Source organism: Nothobranchius furzeri, chromosome 5, assembly GCF_043380555.1.
Source record: "Nothobranchius furzeri strain GRZ-AD chromosome 5, NfurGRZ-RIMD1, whole genome shotgun sequence".
In the NCBI taxonomy this organism is placed as follows: Eukaryota; Metazoa; Chordata; class Actinopteri; order Cyprinodontiformes; family Nothobranchiidae; genus Nothobranchius; species Nothobranchius furzeri.
This window is the reverse complement of record NC_091745.1, coordinates 8,660,017-8,673,723: the sequence shown is the minus strand read 5'-3', so window position 1 is coordinate 8,673,723 and position 13,707 is coordinate 8,660,017. Positions and strand designations below refer to the sequence as shown.

The 13,707-nt window shown below is 45.7% G+C and overlaps 1 protein-coding gene across 2 annotated transcripts; it reads left to right on the top strand.

Moving 5' to 3' along the window:
* Positions 1–2,437: 2,437 nt before the first annotated feature.
* Positions 2,438–13,697, top strand: coro1a (coronin, actin binding protein, 1A). Of its 2 annotated transcripts, none has more exons than XM_015948745.3 (11): positions 2,438–2,538; positions 3,582–3,785; positions 5,052–5,174; positions 5,254–5,383; positions 5,870–6,051; positions 7,094–7,213; positions 10,924–11,028; positions 11,106–11,251; positions 11,992–12,049; positions 12,129–12,344; positions 13,351–13,697. In XM_015948745.3, the coding sequence occupies exons 2-11, from the start codon at positions 3,588–3,590 to the stop codon at positions 13,441–13,443; spliced, it is 1,371 nt and encodes a 456-aa protein (XP_015804231.1). In that variant the 5' UTR covers positions 2,438–2,538; positions 3,582–3,587; the 3' UTR covers positions 13,444–13,697. The 2 variants fall into 2 exon arrangements, with proteins under 2 accessions (XP_015804231.1, XP_070407488.1); XM_070551387.1 differs by lacking the exon at positions 2,438–2,538 and adding an exon at positions 2,892–2,912.
* The last annotated feature ends 10 nt before the right edge of the window (positions 13,698–13,707 follow it).

Genomic DNA, 13,707 nt, shown 5'->3' with positions numbered 1-13,707 from the left:
TTGAATGAAACTAAAACCTTGCATGAACGTAGCTCTGACACAGAAACTGATGTCTCATAGTGTTAGTTAGTCATCTGTTGGTAGGAGCTGGTCATTCAGTCTCTCCTGGATGTGGGCTGGAGTTTGGAGGGTGGCGTCGCCGCTACAGGAGGAGGAAATCACTATCAAATCAACTGCACTGACCACTCTTTCAAGGGCTTTGAATGAGAGTAAACACGTTTTAAACCCGTACAGAGAATATAAATACTTGTATGACGATTATCTAAACGCTACAGAAAACAAAGGCTGGAGAGAAAAGCAACGATCAGATTAATGTCCCGCAGCCGATCTGCTGCTCTCGTCTCCAAATGAAAACACGAGAAAGGGAGGCAGACCAGACTCACCGCTGTGCTTCAGAGGACGTGATCAGTAATGTTTTACTAAGTTATGCCTAAAGAATCTTAAATGTGTTGATATGTTAAAGAAGAGTTTGGATCACACACAGCTGAGACCACCTCAGTGGTTGTATTATGGTAGGATGGAGAACCGGATCTTCTCCATCCTGGTCTGAAACACTGCTGTGAGACGTCTGCATCCCTTCACCTGCTACCTTCAGTCCAGTCTGCTCACTATAAACAAGAGAAGGACGGTGAAAGCTGGTCACAACATCTGTTTGTCCTTTTGAAGAAAAGATGTAAACACCACAAACAAAACTGAATTCAGCTGTTTTTCTAAGTGGCACAGGTGCCGGATAGCCTGTTACCAACCTGTTTCTAACGGGTCATCTGAACTGCTCTGTACTGGTTACCATGACAACTGTAACTCTGCAGATGCTGATGACACTGGTGTTTATGTACAGGTGATGAGACAAACCCTTCTCTTCAGGATGAAGGGAGCTTTCAGGAGAGTCTGTCTGTTATCGTCTCTGCTTCTGTCATATCTTCAAAGTCTTTTGTGTCAAAGGAGTGACTGTGGCTCCATCGTGTGGACACTAGTGTTCACTAGCGCAGGCGTGACCGAAGCCACACCACAGCCAAATGAGAGGAAGAAACACGTGTGAGAGTTTTCATACCATGTATGTCCATGAGTCTGAACTGTGAAGCGGAAGCCGTGTAAGCATTTACTCTGCATGTTGTTGAGTTCCTCTGTCGGGTCGGCATCCTCACGGCGACGTGGGAACAACGCTGTGTGTTTGCAACGTTACACACAGGAACTAAAAATGCACAGTTTGTTTTGTTGCTGAGGTGCGTGTGTGCGCGTGCGTGTGTGTTTGCTGCATCACCGTCCTGGGTAACAGACAGACTCTCACACTCCTCAGTCTCCAGCAATGATTGTGCAATAAACTGAAATTTATATTTTTAAACCTGTCTTTCTGTTTTATTTGAGTTATTATTGTGTTCTTACTGTGTGAGTGTGTGTGTGTGTGTGTGTGTGTGTGTGTGTGTGTGTGAGTGTGTTTGTGTGTGTGTGTGTGTGTGTGTGTGTGTGTGTGTGTGTGCTCATTCATGTGTGTGTGTATGTGTGTGTGTGTGTGCATGCATGTGTGTGTTTGTCTTTGTGTGTGTGTGTACTCATGCATGTGTGTGTATGTGTGTGTGTGTGTGTGCATGCATGTGTGTGTTTGTCTTTGCGTGTGTGTGTGCTCATGCATGTGTGTGTATGTGTGTGTGTGCTCATGCATGTGTGTGCATGCATGTGTGTGTTTGTCTTTGTGTGTTTGTGTACTCATGCATGTGTGTGTGTGTGTATGGCCTAGAAGAAAACATGCTTTTTTGATGACATGACATTTTGTTTCTCTGAATGTGCTGCTGTGCATTATGGGTAAACATCTCCTATCTGGTCACCCATGTCTAAAGACCAATGTTCCAGGAGTTTGCAACCCACCCAAAACAGGCCACACCCCTGGCTTTTTGATGAACTTTGACCTTTAACCTCCCGAAAGGGGCCTTGTCATATCTTGTGATATTTTTGGCGCGTTCTCTGAGCACTAACTTGGTTTGTGTTGTCTCACACACGGACAAGACTCCTGCATCTCTAAAGGAGCTCATGATCAGCTGCAGCAGCTTCAGATGCACTCGCATCTCGCATTTTCACGCATTGCTTTCACATTTGGAGACATCAGGCGACAATGTTTTTCTACAATTGTCTTTACCTGAATTATTAGACCCATTTGAGATGATGATCATCCCCCCTATAGTGTGTAAAACATTTCAACTGAAAACTTGATTTACTTTCAGTTAAACATAGCTGCAAAGTGTGTGTTTAAACACTTCTGATTTAATTATAATCCTTTGCAAGATTGAAATGAAATAAAAACAAATCTTTTCTCTCCCCTAACCCCACAAAGAATCTCCTGAAACGGGTTTTCACACTGTACTCTGCATTTTTTAAACCCTAAAATGTCAGTCAGACACCTCCCACTTCCACCTTCGTTTGAAATTTCACTTCCTTTATGTGAGTTTGTGATGTACTTTAACCTACCGTCTTCACTGGAGGCAGAGTGCTTGTTGCAGCTGCTGCTGAAACTCCTCCAGCTGAATCTCCCCGCGTGACTCCCAGGTAAGCCTGCAGCATCTTCCGTGCAGCTCCTGCACACCTGCCACACATCTCTGGAGACATCTCAGCAGGACGTGAAAACCAGACTGCCCGTGATCGCTCTCCCCCGTGTTCCTCATGACTTGAGTTTCTCCCGTTTCACAGGGTGGATTGTTACTTTGAGCGTGTTTTCCATCCAAACAGAGTCACAGTAGCAGAGGCGGATTATTGACGTGCATTTAGGCTGGTGATATAATTACAGCTCATTTTACAGAGAGGTTATTGAATTAGCTGCAGGACAGCCTCAGATGTCTTGTGATGCACATGCAGCAAAGCTGTTTCTGAGGGTGAGCTTAGACGCGGCTGCAGATTTCAGGAAGTAAACTCTACAAATGGAGGTAAAATACAGCATCTGTTTTTATAAGGTGTGCTGAAGTAAAGTCCTGCAGACGTTGTTTAGTTTGCTGCTGATTGTGATTGAATTTTGGATCATCTGACGCCAGCACAGAGCCTGATTTAGTTTACGGATGTGCACAACAAAACCGCTGTTTCTCCACTATTATCATTGTGATGATGATGATTGTTGCTATTAAAATGTGTGTTTTGAGGAAGGCTGGTTGAAAAGTCAGGGATGGAAACTGGACGGAAGTCAGGTTTGTGGTTTTCATGACTCAAGGATGTGGTTTAACTGCCGCTTTGCTTCACCTTTTCAAACTCACAGGCGGAGCTCAGACTAATCAGAAAAGCAGGTTTTTGTGTGCTTTTCTATTCTGCTACCCTGCTGCAGCGTACACGATCACTTTAGCAGAGCACAGATTAAAGAGAGAAGAGGCAGACGGGCTAGAGGAAGCAGTTGTGAAAGCTTTTGCTTCCCCATTTTCAGCCTTTCCTGTGTCTTTCTGCTGGGCTGTCAGCTTAGGGTCCTACATGAAATCACCACCAGCCCACCGACCAGACACATCACAGACAGTAGTAGTAGAAACGCATTTGAAATGGACCTGTTACGCTCACTTCCTGCATGTTAAAACTGCTGCTTTCATCCAGAGGAACTCTTACTTTTCCCCCAGTTCACCATGTTGAGGAAGGTTGTGAGGTCCAGTAAGTTCCGTCACGTCTTTGGTCAGGCCAACAAAGCCGACCAATGCTACGACGACATCCGGATCTCCCAGATGACATGGGACAGCAACTTCTGCACCGTTAACCCCAAATTTGTGGCCATGATTGTGGATGCCAGCGGTGGAGGAGCGTTCATGGTTCTGCCCCTAAACAAGGTGGGTCACAGGGCACACTAGTGAAATAAAAGACGAAACTCTCTTGTCTTCTACCATTTATGACCACATTTAATGCAAGCTGTCTAGTTTTGACCCAGTTGTCACATTTTACAGTTCAAACACAACATTTAGCATCACATTATCATGTGGATAAGGAAGTCTGAGTCTTTCAACACGTCACTGGTGCAGCTTTTGAGTTTTCACCATATTAGGAGTTTGTTGTCATCTCAGTGCAGGAGGACAGGATGTGGCCTCTACCCGCTTCTTCTGCTGCCTCCTTTGAACCGTTTTAGGTGTGATAAAAGCTCCTCGCAACATTTTACTGAGCGTGACATCACAGCACAGTCTCTCAGAGTTTATGAAAAAGTCTTTGAAGAGATTGAGAAAAATGTTAATCTAATCTTTAATCTGAATGTGCAAAAAATAAAGAATATTTGAGATTTGTCTGAGGGGGGTGAGACAGTCTCAGGAAGCTTCATCGGTACGCTCTAAGTAATTATACCTTTTAATTAACTCACCCGAGTTATGTCAACGCTTCGTCCAAACCCAGCTGCTTAAACGTAAAGAGGATGATCACATTTACGTTTAACATAACAACGTATAACAATGTATACCGCTTTTCACATTTAAGCAAATGATTTAGTGGAGCCATAACTTGGTTAAGATAATTCATCGTTTCAGTTTTTAAAAGTGTAGCTACTGTCTCAGCAGATGCATGAAGGACGTTCTCTGTCTCTGTTTGTGCAAATGAGTACGTACGAATCAGTCTTTTGAGTCATTTCATAAATGTCTCCTTTTGCTTACCAACGTCGTTCCAACATCATCATCGTGATTTGACTTTTTTCTCTTCAGAAGCTTCTTATCTGCAGGGATTTTGCTATTTGCTCTCTCATTTTGTTACTCGTCAAAATGAGAAGAGAATTTCACAGAACTGCACTCCTGAGTCTCACACGAACCTGTCTGCACACACAAGGCTGGATGCCGTTATTTACTGGGTGAATGTACCTTTTGATCTGTAATGTTTCGGTTTCTCTCGTGTTTTTCTTGCACACACAAATAGAGTTTCGTTGTCCAGGCCCCGATCGGCTCGTTGACCTGGTTACCAGAGATTAGGTGCAATTGATGAAAAACTGTGGAATTTCTCTCAGCTGACAGTCACTTCCTTCTCTTTCTTCACCTTGTCTTCAATTGCTTCCTTAGATCTTTTTGGAATAAAAAGTGCATTTTCTTTGTCATCAGCATCCTTTCTAATGTTTCTATCTGCAGACAGGACGCATTGACATGTCCTACCCAACTGTATGTGGCCACACAGGTCCGGTTCTGGACATTGAGTTCTGTCCTCACAATGACAACATCATTGCCAGTGGCTCTGAGGACTGCAGTGTCATGGTAAAGCCATATCGTCCCTTTAATGGTTGTTAGGATGTGAACTGCTGCGGGTGATGCCCGTGGTGTTCTTGTTGAACAGATTTGGGAGATCCCAGAAGGCGGGCTGACCTCGTCCATTACAGAGCCTGTTGTCAAACTGGAGGGTCACTCCAAACGGGTGGGCATCCTGAGCTGGCATCCCACCGCCCGCAACGTGCTGATGAGTGCAGGTAAAACCACAAACGTGCTGCAGCTTCAGGGAACTTCTGGGTCTTACTTGATTTCAGGAACCAGACAGAAATGTAATTTATATCACTCACGCCTCACAAAGGTTTTACTAAAGAGGAAGCTCCCACAGCCTCCACCCACTCCCTTCACTCTGAGCACCAAAATGTCATTTTAATACTTAAGAGAACAGATTGCAACCTGAATCTTTTATTTGAATCACAGTTATTAGCTGTGACAGGCTGTGATTGTCCCATCATGTTTCCCTTCCACTTATCAGCTTTTATCAATGCAGTACTGAATCACCCGGGACGGCATGTCCAGCAGCTACAGTGACTCTGTAGCCATGGCAACAATCTCCTCTGATGTGTTTGTTACGAACACAGCTGAAGCATTAAAAATGTGTTAACCTCCCAAGAATTGACGCTGAAATTTTAGCTGTTAGGATTTTCCTTGTGAGTCAAGCTGTGGTCCTCGTTTCACTCGTGCAGGCTGTGATAATGTTGTGATTCTGTGGAACGTGGCTCGAGGAGAAGCAGTGGTGAGGATTGACAGCGTGCACCCTGACCTCATCTACAGCGCCTGTTGGAACAGAGATGGCTCCAGGATACTCACTGCCTGTAAAGACAAGACCCTGCGGGTTCTGGACCCACGCAAAGGCACTGTCATCTCCGTGAGTCTGTTCATCAAACCATACTTCCCTGGAGTGTGTGTGTGTGTGTGTGTGTGTGTGTGTGTGTGTGTGTGTGTGTGTGTGTGTGTGTGTGTGTGTGTGTGTGTGTGTGTGTGTGTGTGTGAGCATAGGTGTGTGAATGCTCGTGCATGCATGGTTGTGCGTGCGTGCAAATGTGCGTCTGTGTGTGTGTGTGAGCGCATGTGTGGGTGTGTGTACATTAATGTGTGCGTCCGTGTGTGTGTGCATGCGTGTGTGAGTTGTGCATGTGTGTGTGTGCGTGTGTGCGTGCATGCGTGCGTGAGTGTGTGTGTGTGTGTGTGCATGCATGCATGTGTGTGTGTGTGTACATTAATGTTTGCGTCCATGTGTGTGTGTGCGTGTGTGCGTGCATGCGTGTGTGAGTGTGTGTGTGTGTGTGTGCATGCATGCATGTGTGTGTGTGTGTACATTAATGTTTGCGTCCATGTGTGTGTGTGTGTGTGTGTGTGTGCATGCGTGCGTGAGTTGTGCATGTGTGTGTGTGTGTGTTGCAGCTCTGATCTGCTGAGACCAACTTGGCTGATTGTGATTTCTTCCAAATATAGTTAACCGAAACCACAATTTTTGTGTTTACATTTTTGATTAACTTTAAAATGTTATGCATTTAAATGCATTTTAGTGACAAACACTGGTGACTTCACAGACCAAATAAAACATCAATAAAGAAATAAAATTTAACCGATTAAACTGATCATCCTAAAATAAAGATCCACTGATTCCAATTCACTGATGTGTTATTTATTTTCTAAATTATACCTTAAAGCAACAAAATAAAGCCCAATTAGATTTAGATTTTTTTTATCTCTGGCACATCATATTTTATGATCATATGATCATGATTTCAGAAAATAATTAAACAGTGAGGTAGTATTGTAAAGTTGTTACTGTTGACTGCCTGTAAGTGACGCCTTATGTCCTAATCTGTTTGTCAGCTCTACACTGACAGGAAAAGTTGTCAGAATATTTCAAATCCATGTTCTGTTTGGCTCCTTCGCTGCAGGAGAAGGAGAAAACTCACGAGGGCTCCAGGCCCATCAGGGCCGTGTTCGTGTCTGACGGGAAGATCCTCAGCACTGGCTTCAGTCGCATGAGTGAGAGGCAGGTGGCGCTGTGGGATCCAGTGAGTGCAAACAACTCTCAGACTTCATCACTCAACCTACTTTTATAGAGATCATTTAAAAATATCCACACAGTTGTTGTATTTCCTTTTTAATGTAACAAACAACAGTAAGTACTTTTGCGTGGGACCCTCGTGGGACCATGAGAAGAATCCTTTCACTGAGGGTTGGAGTCTAAATCTCAACTTTTTTGCAATGAATGCCCATCCATCCATCCATCCATCCATCCATTTTCATCCACTCATCTGGAGTCAGGTTGCAGTGGCAGTAGCCTAAGTTGAGAAGTCCAGACTTCCCTCTCCCCAGCCACTTGGGCGAGCTCCTCCGGGGGAATCCCAAAGCGTTCCCTGGCCAGGTGACAGACATAGTCCCTCCAAAGTGTCCTGGGTCTACCTTTAGGCCTCCTCCCGGTTGGATGTGCCCGGAAAACCTCACCAGGGAGGCGTCCAGGAGGCATCCTGACCAGATGCCCTAGCCACCTCAACTGGCTCCTCTTGATGTGGAGCAGCGGGTCTACTCCGAGCCCCTCCAGGATGACCAAACTTCTCACCCTATCTCTGAGGGAGTCCAGCCACCATGCAGAGAAATCTAATTTCGGCTGTGATCTCGTTCTTTCGGTCATTACCCAAAGCTCATGACCATAGGTGAGGGTAGGAACGTAGATCGACTGGTAAATCGAGAGCTTCGCCTTCCGACTCAGCTTTCTCTTCACCACAACAGACCAGTTCAATGCCTGCCTCACTGCAGACGCAGCACCAATCTGCCTATCGATCTCACGCTCCAGTTTTCCCTCACTCGTGAACAAGACCCCGAGATACTTAAACTCCTCCACTTGGGGCAGGACCTCATCCCTGACCCGGAGAAGGCATTCTACCCTTTTCTGAAGCAAGACCATTGTCTCAGATTTAGAGGAGCTGATTCTCATCCCAGCTGCTTCACACTCGGCTGCAAACCGCTCCAGTGAAAGCTGAAGATCACGTTCTGATGAAGCTAACAGGACCACATCATCTGCAAAAAGCAGAGACCTGATCCCCAGGCCACCAAAACAGATGCCCTCCACACCTTAGCTGCGCCTAGAAATCCTGTCCATAAAGGTTATGAACAGAATCGGTGACAAAGGGCAGCCTTGGCGGAGTCCAACTCTCACTGGTAATGAGCCAGACTTACTGCCGGCAATGCGGACCAAGCTCTGACACCGGTCATACAGGGACCTAACAGCCCATATCAGAGGGCCTGGTACCTCATACTCACGGAGTACCCCCAACAGGGGCCCCAAGGGACACGGTCAAACGCCTTCTCCCAATCCGCAAAACACATGTAGACTGGTTGGGCAAATTCCCACGCACCCTCCAGGATCCCCCCTAAGGGTATAGAGCTGGTCCAATGTTCCACGGCCAGGACGAAAACCACACTGCTCCTCCTGAATCTGAGGTTCAACAATCCGACGGACCCTCCTCTCCAGAACCCCTGAATAGACCTTACCAGGAAGGCTCAGGAGTGTGATCTCCCTGTAGTTGGAACACACCCTGCGGCCCCCTTTTTAAATAAGGGAACCACCACCCCGGTCTGCCAGTCCAGCGGGACTGCCCCCGATGTCCACGCAATATTGCAGAGCCGCGTCAGCTAACACAGCCCACAACATCCAGAACCTTAAGGAACTCCGGGTGGATCTCATCCACTGGAGCCTTGCCACAGAGGAGCTTTTTAACCACCTCGGTGACCTCAGCAGCAGAGATTTGAGAGGCCAACTCAAAGTCCCCAGACTCTGCACTGGAAGACATGTCGGTGGGATTGAGGAGGTCTTCGAAGTATTCTGCCCACCGATTCACAACGTCCTGAGTAGAGGTCAGCAGCACACCGTCCCCACTATAGATAGTGTTGGTAGTGCACTGCTTTCCCCCCTGAGACGCCGGATGGTGGACCAGAATCTCCTCAAAGCCGTACGGAAGTCTTGCTCCATGGTCTCACCGAACTCCTCCCATGCCCGAGTTTTTGCCTTGGCAACCACCCGAGCCACGTTTCGCTTGGACTGCCGGTCAGCTGCCTCTAGAGTCCCACAGGCCAAAAAGACCTGATAGGACTCTTTCTTCAGCTTGACAGCATCCCTAACCGCCGGTGTCCACCAGCTGGTTTGGGGGTTGCCACCACGACAGGCACCGACGATCCTGCGACCACAGCTCCGGTCGGCCGCCTCAACAATGGTGGCACGGAACAGGGTCCATTCAGACTCAGTGTCCCCCGCCTCCCCCAGAACATTCCCAGCAGACCCTCGCAATATGTTTGGGCCTGCCTGGTCTGACCGGCATCCTCTCCCACCATCTGAGCCAACTCACCACCAGGTAGTGGTCAGTTGACAGCTCTGCCCCTCTCTTCACCCGAGTGTCCAAGACATGCGGCCGCAGGTCAGATAAAACAACAACAAATTCGATCATCGAGCTGTGGCCTAAGGGCACATATGGTCACCTTTATGTCTGAACACAGTGTTCATTATGGACAATCCATGACTGGCACAGAAGTCCAAAAACAAACAAAACACCACTCGAATTCAGATCGGGGGGCCGTTCCTCCCAACCACACCTCTCCAGGTCTCACTGTCGTTGCCCAAGTGAGCGTTAAAGTCCCCCAGCAGAACGAGGGAGTCACCGGATGGAGCACTCTCCAGCACCCCCTCCAAGGTCTCCAAAAAGGGTGGGTAGTCTGAACTGTAGTTTGGTGCATAAGCACAGACCACAGTCAGAACCCGTCCCCCCACACGGGGAGGGAGCCTACCCTCATTCACTGGGGTAAACCCCAACGTACAGGCACCAAGATGGGGGGCAACTAGTATGCCTACCCCTGCTCGGCGCCTCTCAGTGGGAGCAACTCCAGAGTGGTAGAAAGTCCAACCCCTCTCAAGGAAACTGGTTCCAGAGCCAGAGCCATGCGTTGAGGTGAGTCCGACTATATCTAGTCGGAACCTCTCAACCTCATACACCAACTCAGGCTCCTTCCCCACCAGAGAGGTGACATTCCATGTGCCAAGAGCCAGCTTCTGTAGCCGAGGATCATACCGCTAAGGCTCAGACAACTTAGCTCCTAGGATCATTGAGGCACTCAAACCCCTCCACCACGGTAAGGTGACAGCCCAGGGCGAGGAATGCCATCAGATCCAATTAGATTTTTTATCTGAAAGTTGTAAAAATCACCCGGACATCTTACTTCTATATTCTTCTTGTTTGAAAAATTAAAATGCAGCTTTTACATCCAGCTAAATCAATGCTAAAGTCAGAATGTGAGCGTGTCTCCAGCTGAAACTTAGACTCTAACAATGTTCCTCTAAAGTTATATGTGAGTGGTCTTAATGTTGTGGCTGATCAGTGCCTATAACTCTGAACACAGAATGCTTTTTAGCTCTACGGCTGGATCGTTTATTATGTCAGTCTGACTGCAGATTCATATTCAAAGCACAACTGATTGAACCAACATTCTGATTAATAACACGAAGCAAACTGATAATAGAAGTGTGTGTCACTAAGGAGTAACCTTATTTACAACATCTGTGTTTCCCAACAGCCACATTACAGCAGCAAGGGTGTTTTCTCTGCAATTATCCACATCTGTCTCACTGAAACAGATTCTTTACTCACCTGCAGCCTGATGCAGCACGCCTTTGATACTCTTGGTATCACCCTTGGATTAAATCTAACCACAGCTGTTTGTTTCTTCTTTATAGAACAACTTTGCAGAACCTCTGACCCTGCAGGAGCTGGACACCAGCAGCGGCGTCCTTCTGCCGTTTTTTGACCCAGACACAGGAATCGTCTACCTCTGTGGGAAGGTCAGATCTAGGTGTAGAAATGATTCTCGCAGAGATGGACACAAGCAGCTGATTTTTCTGTAACGTGATCCTCGCAGGGCGACAGCAGTATCCGTTACTTTGAGGTGACAGATGAAGCTCCTTACGTCCACTACCTGTCCATGTACAGCAGCAAGGAGAGCCAGAAGGGGATGGGCTACATGCCCAAGAGAGGCCTGGAGGTCAACAAATGTGAAATAGCCAGGTAGAGGCTTTTCTAATCCTCCAAACTAGCGGCAGTGGTGCACTTCTAGACTTGTTTGTCACATGACTGTTAAATCCAGACACGAATTGCACATCTATAATCACAAGACATGTTTACACAGATCCTGGAAGGTCTACAGCTGACTTTACCTTCAGGATTTCTTCTGGCAACACCATCCAGGTGTTACTTCTCATTTGTAGCGACATTCTCACATTCCTTGTGTTGAACTCTTTTGTAAAATATCCCAATTAAATTACGTTTCATTTTGTATAAATACACATATTCAACCGAAGGGTGTGTGTGTATGCGTGTGCGTGTGTGTGTGTGTGTGTGTGTCTGCTCTGTCTTCTCAGTCTTCTCGATCCCCAGTGAGTCGTGGAGGATGGCTGCTTATACTGAGCCAGGATTCTCTGGAGGTTTCTTCCTGTTAAAAGGGAGTTTTCCTCTCCACTGTTGCTAAATGCTTGCATAGTATGAGGATTGCTGTAAAGTCACTGACACTAGTCAGTGACTTGATGCAATTTGCTGGGTTCCTTATATAGGAAACATTTTTTTCTGATTGGCTTAATGAACTGACCTGGATTGGAATGTTTTTTATGTGAAGTGCCTTGAGACGACTCTTGTCGTGATTTGGCGCTATATAAATTAAACTGAATTGAATTGAATTCTAGCTAGTTGTGGAAGGTTTATCGTCTTACTTTTATTATTTGATGAATAAATATACAAAAATATGCCTTCAGGTTCTACAAACTGCATGAGCGTAAGTGTGAACCTATAGTGATGACAGTACCACGCAAGGTAAAGTCTAACCAGTTAAAACAGACTTTCCTGGTTGTTCCAGTGGTGTTCAGCTCACTCTGCCCTGTCGTGTGTGCAGTCGGATCTGTTCCAGGAGGATCTGTACCCGGACACCATCGGGCCCGAGTCTTCGGTCGAAGCTGATGAGTGGTTTGACGGAAAAGAGGCTCCGCCTATTCTGATTTCCCTGAAAGATGGGTTTGCAGCCACCACCAAATCCAAGGAGTTCAAAGTTCACAAGAGACTTCTGAAGACCACGACTGCCTCCGCCGGGTGTCAGCCGGACAGCAACGGGGTGAGGCTCTAAAAGCTCACAATCGCTTTAGTTCAAATATTTTTAAAATACTAAAATTCAACTTCCCTTAAAGCTGCTTTAGCAAATCTACTGAACAAGCTAGCAAGCGCACTCACCCCTTTTCCCGAGTATCTTCCCCGAGATGCTTCTGCCGGAACCGGAAACCCACATTTGAAGATGAAACCAGATAGAACTAAACACCAGTCACCATTTTCTAGGTCCAAACATCTTTTCTTGTCCGTGACTCTTTTTGGGACTCTGGTAGTTTGTCCTAAAGTTGAAGTGGTAGCAGCCGGCTGTTTCTCCTTCTCTGATAATATTGAGCGGAGGACCTCTCACACCAGTGAGGTTCTATGGCTGAATACGTGAGTGTGTGATGAGCGGAGGATCCAGGGGAATGCGGCGGTTCGGCAAGACCAACATCCAGATGGTCCGATCACTGGTTTCGGTCTGAAACGTGCTATTGGCGGAGGGTTTTAGACAAATGCAAGAGAATCACAATTTCATTTTATTTTAATTTTTATCTCTACAAGACATTTACAGCAAAATTTTGTTAGAACGTTGTTAAGAGGCATGAAATAAAAATGTTTTAAGCTAATTTGTTTTCCAAATTTGCCACAGCAGCTTTAAACCAAAATGTTAAATACCAAAATCACACTTATACTCATGAATAACCTCAACCTTTTAACTTAGACACCCTAAAAAATCTATAAAGATATTTCATTTTTTACATTTTTTTCCCCCTTAGGTGCATGATTTCAAGTCAGCTAATAGATTTCTATCATTGTGAGTGTATTAACTGAGATTGTTATATTAGTATTATGGTGAAGTAGATAGTTTCATGAAGGCATCTCCATATTTAAAACACAACCATATGTGCGCATATAATAATTTTATCATTTATGCTTAGAATAGTTCAATTATGTGTGAAAATTAGTTCTACGTAGTAAATCTGCTGCAGGCAATTATTGCAAATGATAATAAGCTACAGCTGTGTGTCCCTCAGGAGGTCCAGTCTTTGAGGAAGGAAGTGAAGGACCTGAAAGCAGCCATAGAAGAGCTGACCAAGCGTGTGAAGGAGCTGGAGAGCAAGCATTAAACAGCAGACGTTTGGATTCAAACCAGAAAACAGAAACCTGGAGCAGAAGTTAACAGAAAACAGACACAAAATGGAAATAGGAAAAAAACTGTTCTTCATTTTTTAAATAAAGGGTCGTTTTAAAACAATGGTTGGTACGAAATGTTTTAGCGTGAAGCTTGAATTTGTTTTCTCTGTGGATCCAGTTTTTTAATTTCTGTATTTTAATATATGCATTTTGTTTGAAATAAAGTCTTCTGTATTTTGAAAATGTTCTTCTTTGTT